The 21043-nt window shown below is 45.4% G+C and overlaps 1 protein-coding gene across 2 annotated transcripts in view; it reads right to left on the bottom strand.

The window, feature by feature from the left end:
- The window catches only part of USP6NL (USP6 N-terminal like), a 257526-nt gene that overhangs the window by 87233 nt on the left and 149250 nt on the right, over positions 1–21043 (bottom strand). For both annotated transcript variants that reach the window (XM_075345279.1, XM_075345278.1), the window contains exons 4-8: positions 7900–7939; positions 6230–6310; positions 5526–5633; positions 4010–4119; positions 912–960 (exon numbers count right to left, since the gene is read on the bottom strand). In XM_075345279.1, the coding sequence (XP_075201394.1) occupies positions 912–960; positions 4010–4119; positions 5526–5633; positions 6230–6310; positions 7900–7939 (388 nt within the window). The remainder of the gene's footprint in view (positions 1–911; positions 961–4009; positions 4120–5525; positions 5634–6229; positions 6311–7899; positions 7940–21043) is intronic.

Raw genomic sequence — 21043 nt, 5'->3', positions numbered from 1 at the left:
ACCAAATCAACATAAGTTGTATTCATGGCTAACTTAGCACTTTGGAGTAAAATTGTGATCTTCATTATACTTTAAAAGAGAACCAACCACCAGGATTTTGCGATATTAAAGGCAGTGCCATACGGGCACTAAGATGCTGAGTTGAGGCATACCTGTTATAGAAAGATGGGATGCTTAGTTGCTAATTAATTAAAGTTACAGAAATGCACTGCAGTTTGATGTGTGCATCAGGCCGGGTCTTTGTGGGTCAGGTCCTCAGTTTATTCCTCCTCCAGCGTCCTTCGGGCTTGCCCCCTCTTTATTTGAATATCACGTCATACCGCCATTGATGTTGATGGCGGTGCGTGCGCATTGCCGTAGCAATTATCTCTTCATTAATATGGTGCCAGAGTCAGTGCATGACCGTATCACAATCTCCAGGACCGTTTTATTGAATAAACTAAAATGAAGACTACGAAAGGCATTGGCGCATTCACAGATTTATTTATTTTACACATCTGCGCACATGCCCCTGCCGCTCCAAGTCTTCGCCGCAGTGACTTAAATAAAATAGTGCCGGAGATTGCAGTACCTGCATGCGCAGACTTCGGCGCCATTTTAATGAAGACAATTAGTGTAGCAATGAGCACACGCCACTAACAGTGATTTCGGAGCGATATTCAAATAAAGAAAAAAGTGTCAAGACAGGAGGACGCTGGAGGAAGAATAAACGTAGAGGACCCGACACACAGAGGCCTGACCCTGTTGCACACTGAAAGTGCAGTGCGTTTCCTCAAGCTTTTTCATCTACCAAGCATCAGATCTTTCTATAATAGGTATGCCTGGATTGAGCTTTTTAGTGCCAGTATGGCACTGCCTTTACTTCATATAGCAATAATCTGGTGGTTGGGCCTCTTTAAGTTACCACTTACCGTATTATACAATGAATACGCTGCCAACACATGGAATAAAGCCTGTTGCCTGTGGGGAGAAAAAAAAACAACAAAACACTTTCAGCAATACATCATTTAGACTGCTTTAAAACATTTCATAAATTTCATCCAATTTTGCATTTATATATGAAAAGCCATTTGCGCTGCTCTAATAAACTAACAAGCGGCTGAAAGGAACAAAGCATGTGAAATCAATATGAAAAGTACAGACGGCTGTATTCAATAGAGTTTAGTCTGGAAGATATCCAGGGCTTGTACTTCTGTACTGGAAAACTTCAATATGATAACTGGATCTATGATGATCCCAAGCTATACACACTGCAACAACATTCAAGTCAACCAAGTGGCTTCACTTAAAGGGCACTTGGCCTGATTGTTAAAAAAGAAATAAATTCATTCTCCGATTATGGAGTGAGAAGAATAAAGCCCAGTTTTACAGTCATATTATACATATGTCTGAAAGCTTCTCTAATCATTACAGGGGCTGTCCAGTCTAAATCCACAAGTCTGCAGTCCCTCTAAGGGCCATTTCACACATCCGACTTTTCGTTGGATTGGCAGATGCGGCACACTCCAGTACAGTGTGATACAGTACAATGGCAGCGCGACAAGCTCCGGTCACATGCTGTCATGTGACTGGAGCAAGTTGCCGCGCTGCCATTGTACTGTATCACACTGTACTGGAGTGTACCAGATCCGGCAATCCGGTGAAAAGCCAAATGTGTGAAATGGCCTTGTCACTAAGTGTCTACAGAAATATGCATCCTCACATCGCCGCACTGTGGCCTCCCTCAATGAGTAAAGGCTGTTTGGTGGGTGAGCCCTCTGTGTTACATGACTTTTTATTTACATCTACTGTGACTCATATACTCATAGGTATTTTCTTTATATAGATATCCATTCATGAATACTATTCTGATTATACTATTTATAGCATTCATATTTATAAGTGCTCTATACTTCTTATCCCTTGGGTTCCCACAATACAGGCATGGATAAAAAAAATGGTGGCTAAGCAAACTGTATTTCATTGTTTTTAGACTTTATATTTATAAGTCTACCAATTCTTTTCTATTATTTTTTTTTCCCAGGCACTTCTTTTCCTTTTGGTTATATGTATTGTTTTAGTGTCCATGGGGATCTTTACATACATTTTCATCAAGGATTACAAAGTTTAGTTGCTCACAACCACACTAAGCAGCCCAGCAGGTGACAGTGCTGGTACTGTAAAATATGATGGCGCCATGTACGAAAACTAAAAACTGCACATAATGGATGTTCCGTAGCTGCATAAGCACTGATGATTAACTGTTCAATACACGTCCAGTCTGTGGTAACCACCCAAAACAGCGGTGTCAGATTAATTAAAAGGTGCTAGCACTTGGTGCTCCCAACAACCTCCCAATACCATCACTGAGATGTGAGAGGGAGCTGAGCCGTGTGCCCGAGGTCCCTTTCTTTTCTAATTTGTTCAAATCCCATTTTGTCTTTGCTATCAGCGCATATGCTATTTTACACATCAGTCCACTTTACAGAGCCCTATTGGAAGGTGTAATGTATGTGCCGGGAGTACCTCCATCTCGCACTAAAAAAATTGTGTAACTAGAACCTTTCAGTTGGATCAACAATCCCAACTATCACACAACTGGCAGAAATGGCAACTGCCTCGCTTTTCCGCATACTGTCCAATTTAGTTTTAAAGAGGGGTTGCCTTATTCCAATACCACTTTTATCAAAATCTTTAAACCCCTAGGCTACGTGCCCTTGTAATGTTTTTATATGCACAAAAAAGGTAGGTGTTGGCAGGAAAAAAGCTGCTAAAGAAAATGTGCTTTTTTTTCATGCGTTTTTGCATGCTTTTTTGTCATGGAAATCTTGGGGGTTCGTTCACTGTACCCCTGCAATTACCGCCAGTTCTTCAGCTGATGTTACAGCCGGGACCCGGCTCTCACTGCCTGGAGTGGTACTCAAGCTGCTTCCAGCTGTTTGACCCCTTGAATGCTGTAATCAATGAAATCACAGCATTCAGGAGGCAGGGAGAGGAATCACTTACCTCTCCATGGCGATTGGGTCCCTGCAATACGATGACATGGACCCGATCACTGCCATGGTAACCCAGAGTCATCACCATGACGACTCCGGGTTACTGAGGTACAGATCGCCTCACAGACCAGAGCACCCTAGGAGTTCCCTAGGCTTAGGTGCAGGGAACCCCTGTGACATCACAAGGTGAATAAAGTTCATGGCGGTGGATCAATGGGGTTTCCGTTACCTAGGCCTCGCGGGCTTTACCGCGGGACCTTGCTGGTGGAAATTCTAGTGACAAAGCTGCCCTGAAGGCAAGGAAAAGTGAACAGAGTACATGCCGGCGCATCTACAGGAAACACCAGTGATTCCCCAGCATGAACTGGATTCACCTTGTGATGTCACCGGAGTTCCCTGCAGTAAGTCCTGTGGTAAAGATTGCAAAATGAGGCTGCAGGGAACCCCAGTGACGTAAAAAAAAAAAAAAAAAAAAAAAGAGCATATAAGCACGCACAAAAATTAACATGGGCAGTACACATGCTTTTTTTTCCTGCCTTTTTCCCTGACTCCATTGAAGTCAATTGGGGAAAAAAAGCAGGGGAAAAAAAAACAAAAAAAAAAAAAACACAAATGATTGACATGTTGCTTTTTTCAGCAACAAAAAAAAGAAGCAACGTGGGCACAGCAAGTCATGATTCTCTAACTTTTCTGGGATGATTTTTCCTTGCTTTTTTTTATCAATAAAAGCAAGGAAAAATCATCCCAGAAAAGTGCTAAAAAAAATACTGTGAGCACGCGCAAGGCCTTACTTTTGTAATTCGCTTTATTATAAAATTCCCTACTATTTGCCTTACACAGCTAATCCCTATTTTTTTTTTTTTTTACTTTCTGCTATGTTTTATTTGAGGGTAGTATCAAACGGGACTTCACAAAAGGGTGGCCCTGCAGTCCCTTCCCAGCAGCTCCTATAACCCCCTGCAACAGAACATAGGTGTCAGACAGTCCCTTATAGGAGGATGGGCTATTCATAGTGGATAAAAGGTTGCACATACTTAACACCGTATCGATCTCTAAACATTATGTGGTCCCGAAATGTCCGATTCACATCCAGATCAATCTGTCTGATATCAGGAGAAAGGTTTCTTGCTTTTTGTTTTAGAATCTAAAAAAAAAAAAAAAAAAAAAAAAAAAAGGTAAAAACACAGCAAATTATAAAAGGTGCAGCAAATCCTTGTAATTATTAGTAACATTCTCATATTAAAATGCCTTAAATTCAGCAATAATGACACCTGATGGGTTACGGACGTGTAGTTGTCAAATCTGCGCCAAATAGAATTTAAGTATGTTAAACGCCTTGACTGAGAGGAGGACAGGAGCTCTACTGTACTTTATTGGAGGTAGCAATCCTAAAAGTCAATACTGACCCACTAAAGGGAACCTGTCACCAGGTTTTTCCCCCTTATGACCTGCGGCCATCACCAGTGAGTCCTTATATACGGCATTCCAGAATACTGTATATAAGAGCCCAGGCTGCTGTGTATAACATAAAACACACCTTTATAATGCTCACCTAGGGGGCGGTATGGTCCGATGGGGGTCACTGCTCTCGGTCCAGCACCTCCTCTATCTTGAGAGATTGCCATCCCCTTGCCTAGCCCTGTGTGCATGACACGTCCTACGCCCTCCACACAAGCCTACATTGCGGTGCTACGCATGTTCACTTTGATCGTCTCTGCTGAGGGCAGAGCAAAGCACTATAATGTGCAGGTGCGATGAGAGGTTAAAGAATGCCCGCACAAGCGCACTATAGTATTTTGATCTGCCCAGAGCAGATCAAAAGTGAGCATGTGCAGGAGCGCAATGGAGGCTTCTGTGTGGATGACGTAGGATGTCTCATGCACGAGGCTGGGCAGTAGGACGACGATCACACAAGAAGGACGATGTACAGGACTGAGACCAGCAACACCCATTGTACCGGATCGCCCCCTAATTAAGTTATATAAAGGTATTTTTTTATGTTATACAGAGCGGTCTGGGCGCTTATATACTGCATTCTGGAATTTTGTATATAAGGGCTGGTGGTGGCCGCAGCTCAAAAGGGAAAAACCTGATGACAGGTTCCCTTTAAGGGGCTTTTGCACATCACACAACATAACATAAGGAACTGGAGGTAAAGAGTCTAAGTGACAACTCATTATGTAGCCAAGTGTGAGGAACATGGGTCAGATAATCAATATTAAATATTTATATATATATATATATATATATATATATATATATATATATATATATATATATATATATATATATATATATATATATATATATATATATATATATATATATATATATATAACATTTATTTTCAAGAATTCAAGTTTTTTGAACTATTGCTTGAATTCTCAGGTCTCTCGTTCCTCCAAAGCATGCTGCAGATTGACCTATCCGGGGCAATGTCAATGTAATCAAAAGCAGATTTTCACCACAGATTTCACTATGTGCAATGGCGAGGGTGAAATTCACAGATTTTTCAACATGGAAAAATTTGAAATACAGCAAATAACTTACTGAATAAAGATCTTTTTTCTCGTCTTTTAATTTCGGGACTTCCAGTATTAGAGACCATACTTGACCACGCAGCTGAAGGGGAATTCCTTTATAAATTCTTCTGTGAAGCTTTAATTTAAAAAAAAAAATTAAAATTATTAAGTACAGTATATAAAAAAAATACGCATTAGTGCACCCATCAGATTACGGTGTACAAATAAGACTTACATTTTAAATATTTTCTCTTTTGTATACACAAGCTAAAGCATAAAAATTCATAGAAATAAATGGCGACTTTCATTATCAGCCGTTTCACGTATTCGTCTTACGGTAAATTTAGCGCAGTTTACATGTTACGGTCACCTTTTTAAAGGAGGAAAAACTGCTGGTTATAAAACTAGCATTGTGCATTTATGAAAAGAGGTCATCAACTTCCATTACATTACTGTAATTCCCGATTTCACTGTGAACAGGACTATTCATAAATATTGCCATCCGCCTCCCCCCCAATATACACTGGACAGCTGACCACCAGATCATGACTCCTCCATACACTTGCCTCCTCTTGCAGTGACTTATTTCTAAAAGAAAAATCCAATGAAAATGAACTGTTGGAGCAGTCGGGAGGCCTCCATACATAGACTGCCGGCTGATCCGCTGTCTTTAGTCTCGTGTCTGAAGTTAGCTGCAAAGTAGGAGATGTATAGAAAAGTCCCATCCATTACCTTTTCAGAGTTCTTGTATTTGTCCCAGCTCTTCAACATTTTCAGCCATTTGGAGGTCCGCTCAATTTCAAGAAACTTTTGCTAGAAAAACAAAGAATTGACAGAGATATTATAAACCCTATACCAACCCCTTCCAGGTGATGTAATGTTCTAAAATAACTTCTCATAGGCTTGCCTACAATATTGAAAGGACAATAGAGACGAACATCTTCTCAGTATGTAGATATACGAAGTTTCCTGTTGACAAAAAAAAACCATAACCCTGCATAATTCCTTTTGTTGTACAACCCCTATAAAGAGCCATCTCATTGTGAGGAGCACAAGCCATTTCTCACTCATCTGCACTCGCTGATGACGTCATATGAACAGGTATGTGGATAATAACCTTCACGTTAAATGTTTTAAGTTGAGTATAGGTCTCCCAATTGGCACAGTAACACCACTTCATGGTATGGTGGTACATTTGCTTTATAAAACAAAAAAAAATTTTTATATATATATATATATATATATATATATATATATATATATATATATAAATAATCGAGAGAGGCATAGCCAGGGAGAGACAGAGAGAGGATCTATACACACTGCATTGGGTTACTGTAGTGTTGCAAACAATTTAAAGGGAATCTGTCTGCATGTTTTTGCTACCTCATCTGACAGCAGCATGTTGTAGAAAAACAAAACAAAAAAAAAAAAAGACCCGGAATCCATTGATGTGTCACTTTGTGTGATCCGCTCAGGGCAGGTCAAAGTACTGTAATGTGCAGGTGCGAGGAAAGGGTAAAGACCTGTGCATGCGCACTACAATGCTTTGATCTGCCCTGAGGAGGTATATCAAAGTGCGCCTGCGCAGGACCACAATGCCAGATTGTGTGGGTGACGTTGGACGCGTCATGCACAAGGGCCTCAGAAGGAGAAGGATGGCGATTGCAGCAGAGAGGAGGAGCTGGACCGGAGAGCAGTGACCATTATCGGACCGAAACGCCCCCAGGTGAGTAATATAAAAGTTATTTTTACGTTCTACACAGTGGCCTGGGCTCTTATATACAGCATATTAGAATTCTGTATATAAGAGCTACTATTGGTGGCTTCAGATAATAGTCATCAAATCTGGTAACCGGTTCCCTTTAAAATCAGTCTCAGAATTCTTTCAGACTATTGGATGCTGGATTAAAGGAATTTTAATGTAGTTATGACTATACAGTTAGCACAGACAACATAGCAGGAATTCTGAGTACAATTGCCATCACAGACCCATAGTTCATGAAACTTCCTATATAATAAGGCGGTCCCATTAGCATTTGTCTTATTACATGAGCAGCACAAGAGACAGTCATACCGTCTTTATAGTATAACACATTCTTCCTAATGTCACATTTATGTAACTTTCCCAACACCGGCAAAAAAACCCTAAATTCGCTGAACTCAAAAGAAAAAGGACTAAGAATTAATCTGAAAACAGCACTTGTGAAAATGCTCATGTGTCCTCAGTTACCGATATGATGCAGTACGATGGGAGGAATCTTGTGTTTTGGTATAAGATCTGAATACTGGTGGATTTCAGTTATGGATTATTTTGAAATGAAGGAAATCTCTCAATAAATAAATCCAGATGTGGTACTGAACCCTAAAAGCACTAGCTATAATGCACAGTCCATACATACCCGGTCTACTGCTCCATCGTGGATTGGTAGCTCTTCCTCACTGAAAAGAAGAAGACAGGCATGAATAAGCTGCATGACATTTCCGCATCCAGTTAGAGGCAGTGTAAGCACAGACATTACTGCTCTCCACATTCAGCCGTCACACAACAGTATCACGACCGGAGTGCACATGAGAGCTCCGAGCTGCAGAGGAACTTTCCAAACTTACTGTACCCATTGCAAAAACGATGAAGCACTGTCCTCCCAACATCTTAACAGCAGAGAAATAAAGCAACCAGAGGAACTGCAGCCTGGATTTCTGGTCCCATAGATCCCCTCTGTATATAGTTGTACTAAGGAATCATGTAATGCAGATGCTCAGTATTGTATTAATACAGGACCATAGAAACAAAGTTACATAAAAAGACCAAAGTCCATGACGTTCAATAATGGCTTAATGGCTTCTCAGTCTTTGGGCGTATTTCCCACACCATATTCCATAGACTGGGTTTAAAATCAGGTATCAGGAAGACAAGCTATACGGTACTTCTATTAATGCCGGCAAGGTGATCAGCGGAATTACCCCCTCCAGTGTCAGAATCCCCCTCTCTGCTGTTACTGCACATAGCCAAATCGTGTCCCCCTTATTATGGTGCATTTATATTGGAATATTCATCAACGATGATTCCTAGGAAAGCTCACGTCCCAATAATTGACCAGCATATAGAGGCTACCAATAACCCAAAACAATCGTTTGTTGGGCGACATTTTTAAGCTCACTTTACCATCCTTGTCGGCAGCACACCATCCGCCTACGGGCACGGAGCGATCGTACTACGCTTATTCTGTGCGTATGGGAAGGGTGGTTGGCCTGTAAACAAGCTATTAAACGGCAATCAAGAGTGGTTTCTTGGTGCACATCGCTGCATTAGTACAGATAGCCTGGGCTGTAGGTGCAAGTAAAAATCAATGCCAATTGCCATAAGAAAGTGGATTACATTGTACAAAGCTCATCCATGTGGTGTGAAATGTTTACAAACAGAAAACGTTCAAGTTCTCAGCATATCCATTTCTGTTACATATTTTGAAAGCGTATTTCACATATTTCAAGCGGGGGTGGAGTGGAGGGGGAATCTGAAGCATAATCTACAGGTGTCAATTCGTATTGAATTGATGATCCCCTACAATTTGTAATTCACTTTTTTTCCTCTATCTCGTTCCGTTTTTGAGATAGAAATAAATGCTAACTCCGTTGTTTTCCACCAGGTGGCGCTATAGGTGGTTTCATTGCGTAGCGCATGGCTACTTTACTATACCTAGACACCACGTCTATGCCTATAGCTGCCGCCGTTCTCAAGTTAATGGCGGTGGACAGGATATGGGTGGACACTGTATAGGAACAGAAACCCTAAATCCAAGATGTATTACTTAGTTTATTGGGTGCAGCAGTTGTGATAGTTCTTAGATGGAATATGTAGCAGAGCTCAGATAACTAATAATACCCACACTAGGCTAGATATGTAGATTGTCTATTGATAGTAAACTGCTTCGGCATGGAAGAAGCATAGCTCACAACATCTGTAGTGCAGGCAGTGATAATCTCCTGGTGATAAAACATTAATAGTATGGAAACAACAGTACACAGCCTAATAACAAACAGCTCTGAAAGCAGTGTCTCAACCTTTACCTCATGCTATCCTCACATTACAAAGCAAAAATCTGACAGATTCTCTTTAATACCCATTAGTAGCAGGAATGACAATACCAACAAGGTTTTAAAAGAAGGTTGTAAAAACTGAAATATGGGCCACCACTATTACAATACAATTCTCACAATAGGTTGTTTACAGACGTCCTTTTGATTCTGTACCAGCAACAATCAGAAAATCTTTACGCAATTTAAAATCACTAACATCAAGCCCTACAGCCACACTACATAAATAGGTGTCTGCGGTTTTCCAGCAAAATAAAAGATTGCAAAATTCAAAATTGCAGTTTTATCTTTTCATCATTTTCATCCCACTTGTGATGAAAATAAGTTATGGCTCTTGGAGGAAGGTGGTAAAAATGCAAACAAAAAAAAAATTGTCTGCAGAGGCAAGGGGTTAATGAAGCTCATTGGCAGGGTAGCTTACAGGATAGGTGACATTCTACTTATTGTTTCCATAGTATTAAAGGAAAAAATATTTTTGCACCAAGTTAGTCGGTATATAGAAAAAAAATATTAAAAACAGAGTCCACAGTTAGGACCTTTTTAATGGAGTACTGAAAAGATAGTAACATCTAAGAGGCTTTCGAGACTACACAGGTCTCTTCATTGGGCATAGTGAAGATGTTCTTACTATCTTTTCAGTTTTCAGTTAGGCTAGTTTCACACTTGCGTTCAGCGCATTCCGTCACTATGGAGAATAGCGCAGTCCGTTAACGGACCGCGCTATTCTCCATAGAGTTGTATGGACGACGCACTGTAACGCAAGTGTCTGCGTTGCATCCGCTAGACGACGCAGCGGCGTTATTTTGACGCTGCGTCTAGCGGATTGAACGCAGCATGTAACGTTTTTCTGCGCTTGGCGGAGTGTCAAAAAAACGCAATCTGCAGGAATCCGTTAGGCGTCCGTTGTTTTTATAATGGACGCCTATGGTGGCGGATTCCGTTAGAATGCGTCATTTGACGGATTCCGTTAACGCAGCTGACTTTACACAACTGCGCATGCTCAGATGTGTAAAGTCAAGGAAAAAAAACTACAACGGACTGCGTTATTTTGTACGATCTGTAGCATGTGTTGTGCCACTATATGCAACGCATCCGTTGCATGCGTCACACAACGCAATGCTACGGATCCCGTTCAACGCAAGTGTGAAACTAGCCTTAGTTATCAATTACTGGAGGACTCAAATGTTGAAATTCTTCTGTTTCCCTGGACTCTTCCCATTCTGATAAGGATGTGGGGTCCACTCTACTTCCGCCTCAGCACTTTATTGAAAGCCACTGAGCCCACCAAATCAACAAGTATTAGGCCCTTTTCACACACCAGTTTTTTGCCATCAGTCACAATCTGTTTTCTCGACGGATCAGTCGCAGATTGTGGCTTTACATTAAGGAATAACGTTTGGAACTCCATTCTATGTCTGAACTGGGTGCAAAAAACCTAAAAAACATCACTATGGGGAGATAAGGTATGCACACCAGTGACTATGGAAGGGGAATACATGGAATAGCAGAAACTGCTGTGTGAATACTGACATGAAAAATTCAATAGCTATTTGTAAGAATGAAATGTGAAAAATGGAACCTGCATTACTGCCATGAATATATGAATAAAGAGAAATTTAGCTACTGAATTGATCAATGCAACTTTGGCGTAGTGTTGGGGCTCTTCTGCATTGATCAATTCAGTAGCTAAATTTCTCTTTATTCATATATTCATGGCAGTAATGCAGGTTCCATTTTTCACATTTCATTCTTACAAATAGCTATTGAATTTTTCATGTCAGTATTCACACAGCAGTTTCTGCTATTCCATGTATTCCCCTTCCATAGTCACTGGTGTGCATACCTTATCTCCCCATAGTGATGTTTTTTAGGTTTTTTGCACCCAGTTCAGACATAGAATGGAGTTCCAAACGTTATTCCTTAATGTTAGTAGTTTTTCGTTTGTGAACCCTCCCCATACACACCTATTGCCAATCCACATTATACGCATATATAGCCTGGGTCTCAGCGTCCCATACACGGTAAGTTTTTTAACTGCATGAGAGGACACACACAAGCTAGGGACCCCAACGTAGAGAAATACTTTGGCGTAGTGTTGGGGCTCTTCTGCATTGATCAATGCAGATTGTGGCTTAACTGATGCGACGGATCCAACTAGCTGGGGGCTAAATAATCAATTGGAGCATGCTCAGTTAAAAAAAAAACAAAAAACAAAACTGAATCCGTCGCCGGATTCCATAATCTGACGTATGATGACGGATCCTGCGCCCATAGGTTTCCATTCTACCAAACGACGGATGGCGATGGACTTTTTTCTACGTACACAAAAAAAATAAAAACGTTAGGCCATCCGTCGCAATCTGTTGCCAATACAAGTCAATGAGAAAAAAAAACGGATCCAGCGGCATCTGTGGCCGGATCTGTTTTTTTTTTTTTTTTTTTTTTCAAAATTCCACGGATTGTGACTGATGGCAAAAAACTGATGTGTGAAAGGGGCCTTACTCAAAGTAGTAATTACTGACTGGATACAATGGATATATTGGAAAGAGGAAGACTACAGAGAGTGCAGAGGATTATTTGGGAAACTCCACATCTACAGTCTTCCAAATCACAGGACAAGTAAAACCATTTGAGGGGTAAAAAAAAAACAAACAAAAAAAAAAAAAAACACAAAACTAAATATATGGAACATATAAATGTGTAATTACTAAAGTCTTCCTTGAACTACATTTTAATCTTCCCAGGCTAGTTTATATGACTTATTTCTTATAAAGGATAGTAAAACTGACCCTGTAGACACATAACCCACTTAATTTACATTGAAATGGCTAATAAATAATATATGAGACTAGTTTTAATTTGTAGCTCCAACATTTTTATGTGCGCTTCGGGCAACAGTCTGCAATGACAAATCGCTTAAACATAAAAGTCTAAAAATGGCCGCTCAAAATAACATAATTCAGGAGAACATGAAGCATCTGAAGAAAGTGCCCTGGAATTTAAAGTGGATTTAATAGCACATCCGAATTGCTTCTGTAAATGTACTTCCAGCATAAAAGATAAGGTTCTCAGGAGGTGGAGAAGACGACACTAAACCGGTAACTACAGTTTAGAAATGGGCAGGCTAAAACCAAAAAAGTGACTTTAAAGTATCCCAACGTGATTGGTCTGAAATTCGATAGGTGCATTACTGACTGATCCCCACTATAATGCTGTAGCGAAGGTTAGGCTGCTTTCACACCTCCGGTTTCTGCAATGCGGCACAATCCGGCACTTTGCAGGAAAATCGCAACCGTTTTTTTTTTGCTGCCGGTTGCGTTTTTCCTGCATAGACTTTAATTGGTGCCGCATTGTGCCGCATAGCCTTGCGTTCCATCCGGTTTTTGCCGCATGCGGCAGATTTAGCCGATGTGGCGGCCGGATGGAACGTTGCCTGGCACGTTTTTTTCGTGCGGCAAAAAAAAAAAACCGCATCGCGCCGCACCCGGCCGATGCGGCGCATTTTTCAATGCATGCCTATGGCGGCCGGATGCGGCAAAAAACACATCCGGCCGCCGCATGCGGTTTTTGCCACTGCGCATGCTCAGTAGCATGCCGCAAGCGGCAAAAACCGGACAGGCCGCATGGGAAAAACTTATGCAAAGGATGCGGTGTTTTCACCGCATCCGTTGCATAGCTTGCACAGCCGGATTGAGCCGCAGAGCTCAAGCCGGATGTGTGAAAGCAGCCTTATCTTCCAAATATTGGGCAGGACACGTAATTTCAACTTGCCTAGTCCACTCCTGCCTGGTCTTTAAAGTTAACCTGTCAGGTGCAATATGCACCCAGAACCACAAGCAGTTCTCAGTGCATATTGCTAATCCTTGCCTAAGGCTATGTGCGCAAGCTGCGTTTTTTGCCGCGTTTTTTGGATGCAGTTTTGGTCTCAAAACTGCATGAATTTCCTTCCCCCAGCAAAGTCTAATTTGTGCTGTCCGCACGTTGCAGGTTTTTTTTTTTTTGCTGCATCTTTGTGGTGACCACTGCAGCATGTCAATTCTTTTGGAGTTTTTCACTGCGTTTTTCACCCATTAAATTGAATAAGGCGTGCAAAACTGCAATGAAAAACGGAAGTTGCTATTTTACATGCGTTTTGGTGCGTTTTTCTGACTAGACTCCGGATCGGTGGGGATTGATCGCTGGTATTTGGCCAGATACTGCTCCCCATATAAAGTCTATGGGGACCAGAATCAGGCACAAAGTGGTAGGAGCAAGCGCTTCATACTCACCGACCGCCAGACGTCTGTCACACTGCTCCCGCGGCAGCTCTTTCATCTTCCAGAGCCGGCCCGCCCCCACGCTGAGTGACAGCTGTGACAACAGCCAATCAGACGCCGATGGGCAGGTCTATATCGTTCAGTAAATTAAATAAATAAATTTAAAAAACAAAAACGATGTGCAGTCTCCCCCAATTTTGATAACCAGCCAAGATAAAATCTTACAGCTGGGGGCTGGTATTCTCAGGCTGGTGAGACCCACATTATTGGGATCCCCCCCCAGCCTAAAAATATCAGCCAGAAGCCGCCCGGAATTGCCCCACCCATTAGATGCGACAGTCCTGGGACTTTTCCCAGCTGATCCTGATTGTCCTGGTGCGGTGGAAATCGGGGTATTAAGGAGTTAATGGCAGCAGCTCATAGCTGCCACTAAGTCATAGCTTAGTGATGGCAGGCGTCTATAAGACACCCGCTCATCACTAAGCTGTAAGTGAAAAGTAAATAAACATAATCACCCAAAAAATCCTTTATTTGATATAAAAACACAAAAAAATCCCCTTTTTCACCACTTTATTAACCCCTAAAACACCCCTCCAGGTCCGACGTAATCCGCACGAGGTCCCAGGATGCATCCAGCTCTGCTACATCTCACAACCACAGTGAGCGGCCATAGAACATGACTGCTCGTTGTGAGGGTCAGGCCGCAAGTGATGCGAGGTGCGCGGGATCAGCGGTGACTTCAGCTGTCACCGCACATCACCTGACTGAGGTTACCGCTGATCTCACGCTCACTTCAGTCATGGCTGGATTTGTGGTAACAGGTGGAGGAATACAGCTATCATCGCACATCACCTGACTGGAGTCCTCCACCTGATAACACAAATCAGACCGCGGCTGAAGTGAGCAGCGCGAGATCAGCGGTGACTTCAGTCAGGTCATGTGCGGTGACAGCTGGAGTCCTCCACTTGTGACCGCATATCAGGCCGCAGGTGAAGTGAGCCACGAGATAAGCGGTGACGTCAGTCGTGATTTGCGGTGACAGATGGAGGACTCCAGTTGTCACTGCACATTACCTGAGTGATGTCGGCGCTAATCCCGCGGCTCACTTCAGTAGAGGCCTGATGGGTGGAGGACTCCTGTGTTTTTTTAGTCCAAAAACGCTGCTCTTTGTAGTCACCATGAAGATAAAAGCTCTTTGTAGTCACCATGAAGATAAAAACATTGCATCATTGTGGTAAAAAAAATGCAGTATACGCACAGCCTAACCATCCCTGTATCTAGTAGCATAGATAGAGATCTTTAGAAATAATATTGCTAAAAGATTCTTTATAATATGCTAATGAGGCCAGGGACTAGTCGCAAGCGTGTTAGTTCCCTTGGCTAGTTGGCCTCCTTAGCATGTTAACACGCCCACAGAGGAGTGCTAACATGCTAATGAATGCACAGCGTCAGAGGCATGGTCGGGCTCACCTCTGCTGCCACTGCTGGTGTTCGGCTCAGTGTGATTGATCAGAATGTCCTCGGACTTCCGGTCATGTGCACTACACCAGTTTGAAGCCGGGCCGCGTACACCTGGCTTTATATTGACCATAACTGTAAGTCCGGGACTTCTGATCATGCGCACTGAGCTGAAATCCAGCGTCTGGTGCAGTGGCAGCAGAGAGCGGTGAGAACGACCATGCCTCTGATACTGCACATTCTATAGCATGTAAGCACGCCTACAGGGGGCATGCTTATATGATAAGGGGGCCGACTAGGCAAGGGAACAAACGCGCTATCGACTAGTCCGTGCGCTCATTAGCATATGATAAAAAGAGAATTTTGTTTACTTACCGTAAATTCTTTTTCTTATAGTTCCGACATGGGAGACCCAGACCATGGGTGTATAGCTACTGCCTCCGGAGGACACACAAAGTACTACACTCAAAACGTGTAGCTCCTCCCTCCGGGCTATATACACCCCCTGGATGACAATCTAACCAGTACAGTGCAAAAGCTGAAGGAGGACATCCACCCATAAGTAGAGATAGAGTAAAACTCGTAAAAACCGAAACCTCTGTCTACAACAACAGCCGGTGAAACACACGGAACAAAAACTGCCAACAGGCAACAGGGAGGGTGCTGGGTCTCCCATGTCGGAACTATAAGAAAAAGAATTTATGGTAAGTAAACAAAATTCTCTTTTTCTTCATCGTTCCTTATGGGAGACCCAGACCATGGGACGTCTCAAAGCAGTCCATGGGTGGGAAAGAAACCAAACTGAGAAGTAGGCAAAACCTAACTTCACAAATGGGCGACAGCCGCCTGAAGGATGCGCCTGCCCAAGCTCGCATCTGCCGAAGCATGAGCATGCACTTGGTAGTGCTTCGAAAAGGTGTGCAGACTAGACCAAGTGGCAGCCTGACAAACCTGCTGAGCCGTAGCCTGGTGCCTGAAAGCCCAGGAGGCACCGACAGCTCTGGTCGAGTGCGCCTTAATCCCCGGCGGTGGAGGCACCTGAGAACACTGGTAGGCATCAGAGATGGCCGACCTAATCCAACGAGCTAGGGTCGGCTTAGAAGCCAAGAGACCCTTGCGCTGACCCGTGGTTAGCACAAAAAGTGAGGTGCACCGCCTAAAAGCGGCGGTGCGTGACACATAGATTCGGAGCGCCCGCACCAAATCCAAGGTATGCAACGCCTTCTCAAAGCGATGCACAGGGGCCGGACAAAGGGAAGGCAATGAAATGTCCTGGTTAAGGTGGAAAGAAGACACCACCTTAGGGAGAAAATCCGGAGTCGGACGGAGAACCACCTTGTCTTGGTGAAACACCAAGAAAGGTGACTCCGAAGAGAGCGCAGCCAAATCAGAGACTCTCCGGAGAGAAGTTATGGCTACTAGAAAAACCACTTTCTGTGAAAGTCTAAACAAGGGAACCTCCCTAAGAGGCTCAAAAGGGGGTTTCTGTAAGGCCGTGAGGACCAGATTAAGATCCCAGGGATCCAAAGGCCGCCGGTAAGGAGGAATGATGTGAGATGCGCCCTGCATGAAGGTGCGCACCTGAGCCAGTCGGGCGATACGCCGCTGGAATAATACCGACAGAGCCGATACCTGTCCCTTGAGAGAATTGAGGGACAGTCCTAGCTGCAGACCGGACTGTAGAAAAGACAGGATGGTCGGCAAGGAGAACGGCCAAGGAGCATGGCCGGAAGAGCGGCACCAGGACAGGAAAATCTTCCAAGTCCTGTGGTAAATCTTGGCCGAGGAAGACTTCCGAGCCTGAGTCATAGTGGAAATGACCTCAGAAGGAATGCCTGAAGCCGTCAGGATCCAGGACTCAAGAGCCACGCCGTCAATTTGAGAGCCGCAGAATTCTGGCGGAAAAACGGACCTTGAGAGAGAAGGTCTGGGCGGTCCGGGAGATGCCACGGCATTTCGACGGACAGACGGAGCAGATCTGGGTACCAAGCTCGCCTGGGCCAGTCCGGAGCAATAATTATGACCCGACGGCCCTCCACTCTGATCTTGCACAGAACCCTGGGGCAAGAGAGCTAGAGGGGGGAACACATAGGCCAGACGGAACTGAGACCAATCTTGAACCAGTGCGTCCGCTGCGAAGGCCTGAGGATCATGGGAGCGAGCCACGTAAACCGGGACCTTGTTGTTGTGCCGGGATGCCATTAGATCCACTTCCGGAGTGCCCCACTTGCGGCAGATGGACCTGAACACCGCCGGATGCAGGGCCCACTCGCCGCTGTCCACGGTTTGACGGCTGAGATAATCTGCCTCCCAGTTTTCTACGCCTGGGATGTGGACTGCGGATATGGTGGACTTTGAGTCCTCCGTCCACTGAAGGATTCGTTGAACCTCCAACATCGCCAGGCGGCTGCGAGTCCCGCCCTGGTGATTGATGTAGGCAACCGCTGTTGCGTTGTCCGACTGGACTCGAATGTGCTTGCCCGCCAACAGGCGGTGAAAGGCAACGAGAGCTAGAAGAACAGCCCTGATTTCCAGCACATTGATCGAGAGGGCAGATTCGGACGGAGTCCAAGTGCCCTGTGCTCGGTGGTGGAGAAACACTGCTCCCCAGCCGGAGAGACTGGCATCCGTGGTGAGGATCATCCAGGACGGAGTCAGGAAGGAGCGTCCCTGAGACAGAGAGAGGGGCCGAAGCCACCACTGAAGAGAGCTCCTGGTCTGAGGCGACAGAGCAACTAGCCTGTGCAAGGAAGAGGTCCACTTGTCCCAACAGCGGAGAATGTCCAGCTGCAGGGGACGCAGATGGAACTGGGCAAAGGGAACCGCTTCCATTGACGCCACCATCTGACCCAGCACCTGCATGAGGTGCCTGATGGAATGACGGCGGGGCTGCAACAGAGAGCGCACCGCCCGATGAAGAGACTGCTGTTTGGCTAAGGGCAGCTTCACAAGTGCCGGCAGAGTCTCGAATTGCATCCCTAGGTACGTGAGTTCCTGGGTCGGGGACAGAGTGGACTTGGTCAGATTGACAAGCCACCCGAATTGAACAAGCGTGGCGAGAGTGAGCGAGACACTCCGCTGGCAGTCTGCACTGGATGAGGCCTTGACAAGAAGGTCGTCCAGGTAAGGAATCACTGCCAAACCCTGGAGATGCAGGACCGCTACTACTACTGCCATGACCTTGGTGAAAACACGAGGGGCCGTGGCTAACCCGAAGGGGAGAGCCACGAATTGGAAATGTTCCTCTCCTATTGCAAAGCGTAGCCAACGCTGGTGTGAAACCGCAATAGGCACATGCAGATAGGCATCTCTGATGTCGATGGATGCTAGAAAATCTCCTTGGGTCATTGAAGCAATGACCGATCTCAGAGATTCCATGCGAAAGCGCCGCACCTGAACATGCTTGTTGAGAAGCTTGAGATCCAGGATGGGCCGGAAGGAACCGTCCTTCTTGGGGACTAGGAAGAGGTTTGAGTAGAAACCTCTGAACCGTTCCCGGGCGGGAACCGGTACAATTACTCCGTTGGCCTGCAAGGATGCCACGGCCTGAGAGAAGGCGGCGGCCTTGGAGCAGGGGGGAGCGGACAGAAAAAATCTGTTTGGCGGGCTGGAAGAAAATTCTATCCTGTAGCCGTGGGAGATGATATCCCGCACCCACTGATCGGAGACGTGTTGAAACCACATGTCGCCAAAGTGGGAGAGCCTGCCACCGACCAAGGACGTTGCTGGCTCGGCCAGATAGTCAAGAGGAGGCTGCCTTGGTGGCAGCGGCTCCTCCGCTCTTCTGAGGACGCGGCTTCGCGCGCCAGTTCGGTTTACGATCCTTGGCTGAGGTAGTGGACGAAGCTGAGGGCTTAGAGGATGACCAGTTAGAGGAACGAAAGGAACGAAACCTCGACTGGTTCCTGCCCTGGACAGGTTTCCTGGTTTTAATTTGTGGCAAGGAAGTACTCTTCCCGCCAGTAGCTTCCTTGATAATTTCATCCAGTTGTTCGCCGAACAGCCGGGACCCAGCAAAGGGGAGCCCAGCAAGGTACTTCTTAGAAGAAGCGTCTGCTTTCCACTCTCGAAGCCACAAGATCCTGCGGATCGCGAGAGAATTAGCGGAAGCCACCGCCGTGCGGTGAGAAGCCTCTAGAATGGCAGACATGGCGTAGGATGAAAAAGCCGAAGCTTGGGAAGTTAAGGCAACCATCTCGGGTATAGAGTCCCTGGCGAGGGAATGTATCTCCGCCAGAGAGGCAGAGACTGCCTTAAGAGCCCACACTGCTGTAAAAGACGGGAAGAACGAGGCTCCTGCCGCCTCATATACAGATTTGGCCAGAAGGTCAACCTGGCGGTCAGTGGGATCCTTAAGAGAGGTGCCATCGGCCACAGAAACGACTGTCCGGGCTGAGATTCTAGACACCGGAGGGTCCACCTTTGGGGACTTAGCCCACTCCTTAACCACCTCAGGTGGAAAGGGAAAACGGTCATCAGAACTACGCTTTGGAAAGAGTTTGTCAGGACAGGCCCTGGGTTTGGTAACAGTGGCCTGAAAGCTGGAGTGGTTAAAAAACGTACTCCTAGCTCTCTTAGGAGAAGTAAACTGGTGTATTTCCACCAGAGAGGCTTGTTCCTCTGACACTGGTGGATTAAGGTTCAGAACGGAGTTAATGGATGCAATCAAATCACTAACATCCGCATCACCCTCAGATAAGTCAATGGGGTACATAGAGGTAGCGTCTGAGCCCACAGTAAAAGTATCCTCCTCGCCCTGCACCTCAACTCGTGAATCAGAGCCGTGGGACGAGGAAGGAGAAGGGTCCCTGCGTCTCCGTTTAGGGGGACGGGGTCCTAAAACATGTTCTGAGAGCTCTGCAGAGCTCGGAGCAGCAGAGGCACCCTGAGAAGGGGGCTGATGCATGGTCAGCAGAGTTCGGGACAGCTGTCCCATAGAGTCGGCAAAAGACTGGGAAATAGCACTGGAAAAAGATGCTACCCAAGCCGGGGGTTCAGCCACCGGGGCCGGAGCGGCCGGAGGGACCCCTGAAGAGGCTCCAGGCTGAGGCACCACCATGTTCGAGCAGGCATCACAATGTGGGTATGTGCTCGGTTCAGGCAATATGAGCTTACATGCAGTGCATATAGCGTACAGCTTTGCAGCCTTGCTCCTAGTGAGAGACATGCTGCTGAGGTGGAGGCTCTGCAGTAAATAATACACTCCTATAGAATGACCCCTTGAGAGTGTATAATAAAACCCACAACCAGAGGTTGTGGCTTACCAGACCGCTTTTTGTGTGCCCTCCGGATTCCACAGCTCAGACCCCCAGTGTATGCAGCAGCAGCAGCAGCCAGCGCCGATCAGTGTGAGGACGCTGAGAAAATGGCGCTGGAGAGAGGAGGGGGGGCGGGGATTAGCCCAAGAGCGGGAATCCGGAGGGCCAAGGAGAGATACAGGGGAGGGAAACATCTCCTCAGAGAGGAGTGTCCTCCCCTCTGCTGAACGGCGCCGCACTGCTCCCCTGCAAAAACTGACATGCAGAGGGAATGAAACCGAAACTAGGCCGCGACTGAAGCCGGGGCCTAGATTTTTACATGCGGCCGACGAGCAGGCACCCTCGGCGCGGTTCTCAGGAAAAACCTAGAGAACCGGCCGTAAAACACAGCAGAGTTACAAAACACACTCTCCCCATAATAAATGTGCCCGGGACCCCTGAAAAACGTCTCAATACTTAGCTTTTGAGACGCAGGGCCA

The sequence above is a fragment of the Anomaloglossus baeobatrachus genome, chromosome 4 (assembly GCF_048569485.1).
Source record: "Anomaloglossus baeobatrachus isolate aAnoBae1 chromosome 4, aAnoBae1.hap1, whole genome shotgun sequence".
Lineage (NCBI taxonomy): Eukaryota > Metazoa > Chordata > Amphibia > Anura > Aromobatidae > Anomaloglossus > Anomaloglossus baeobatrachus.
Note: the sequence above shows the minus strand (reverse complement) of the source record. Positions and strands in the feature narration are given on the sequence as shown.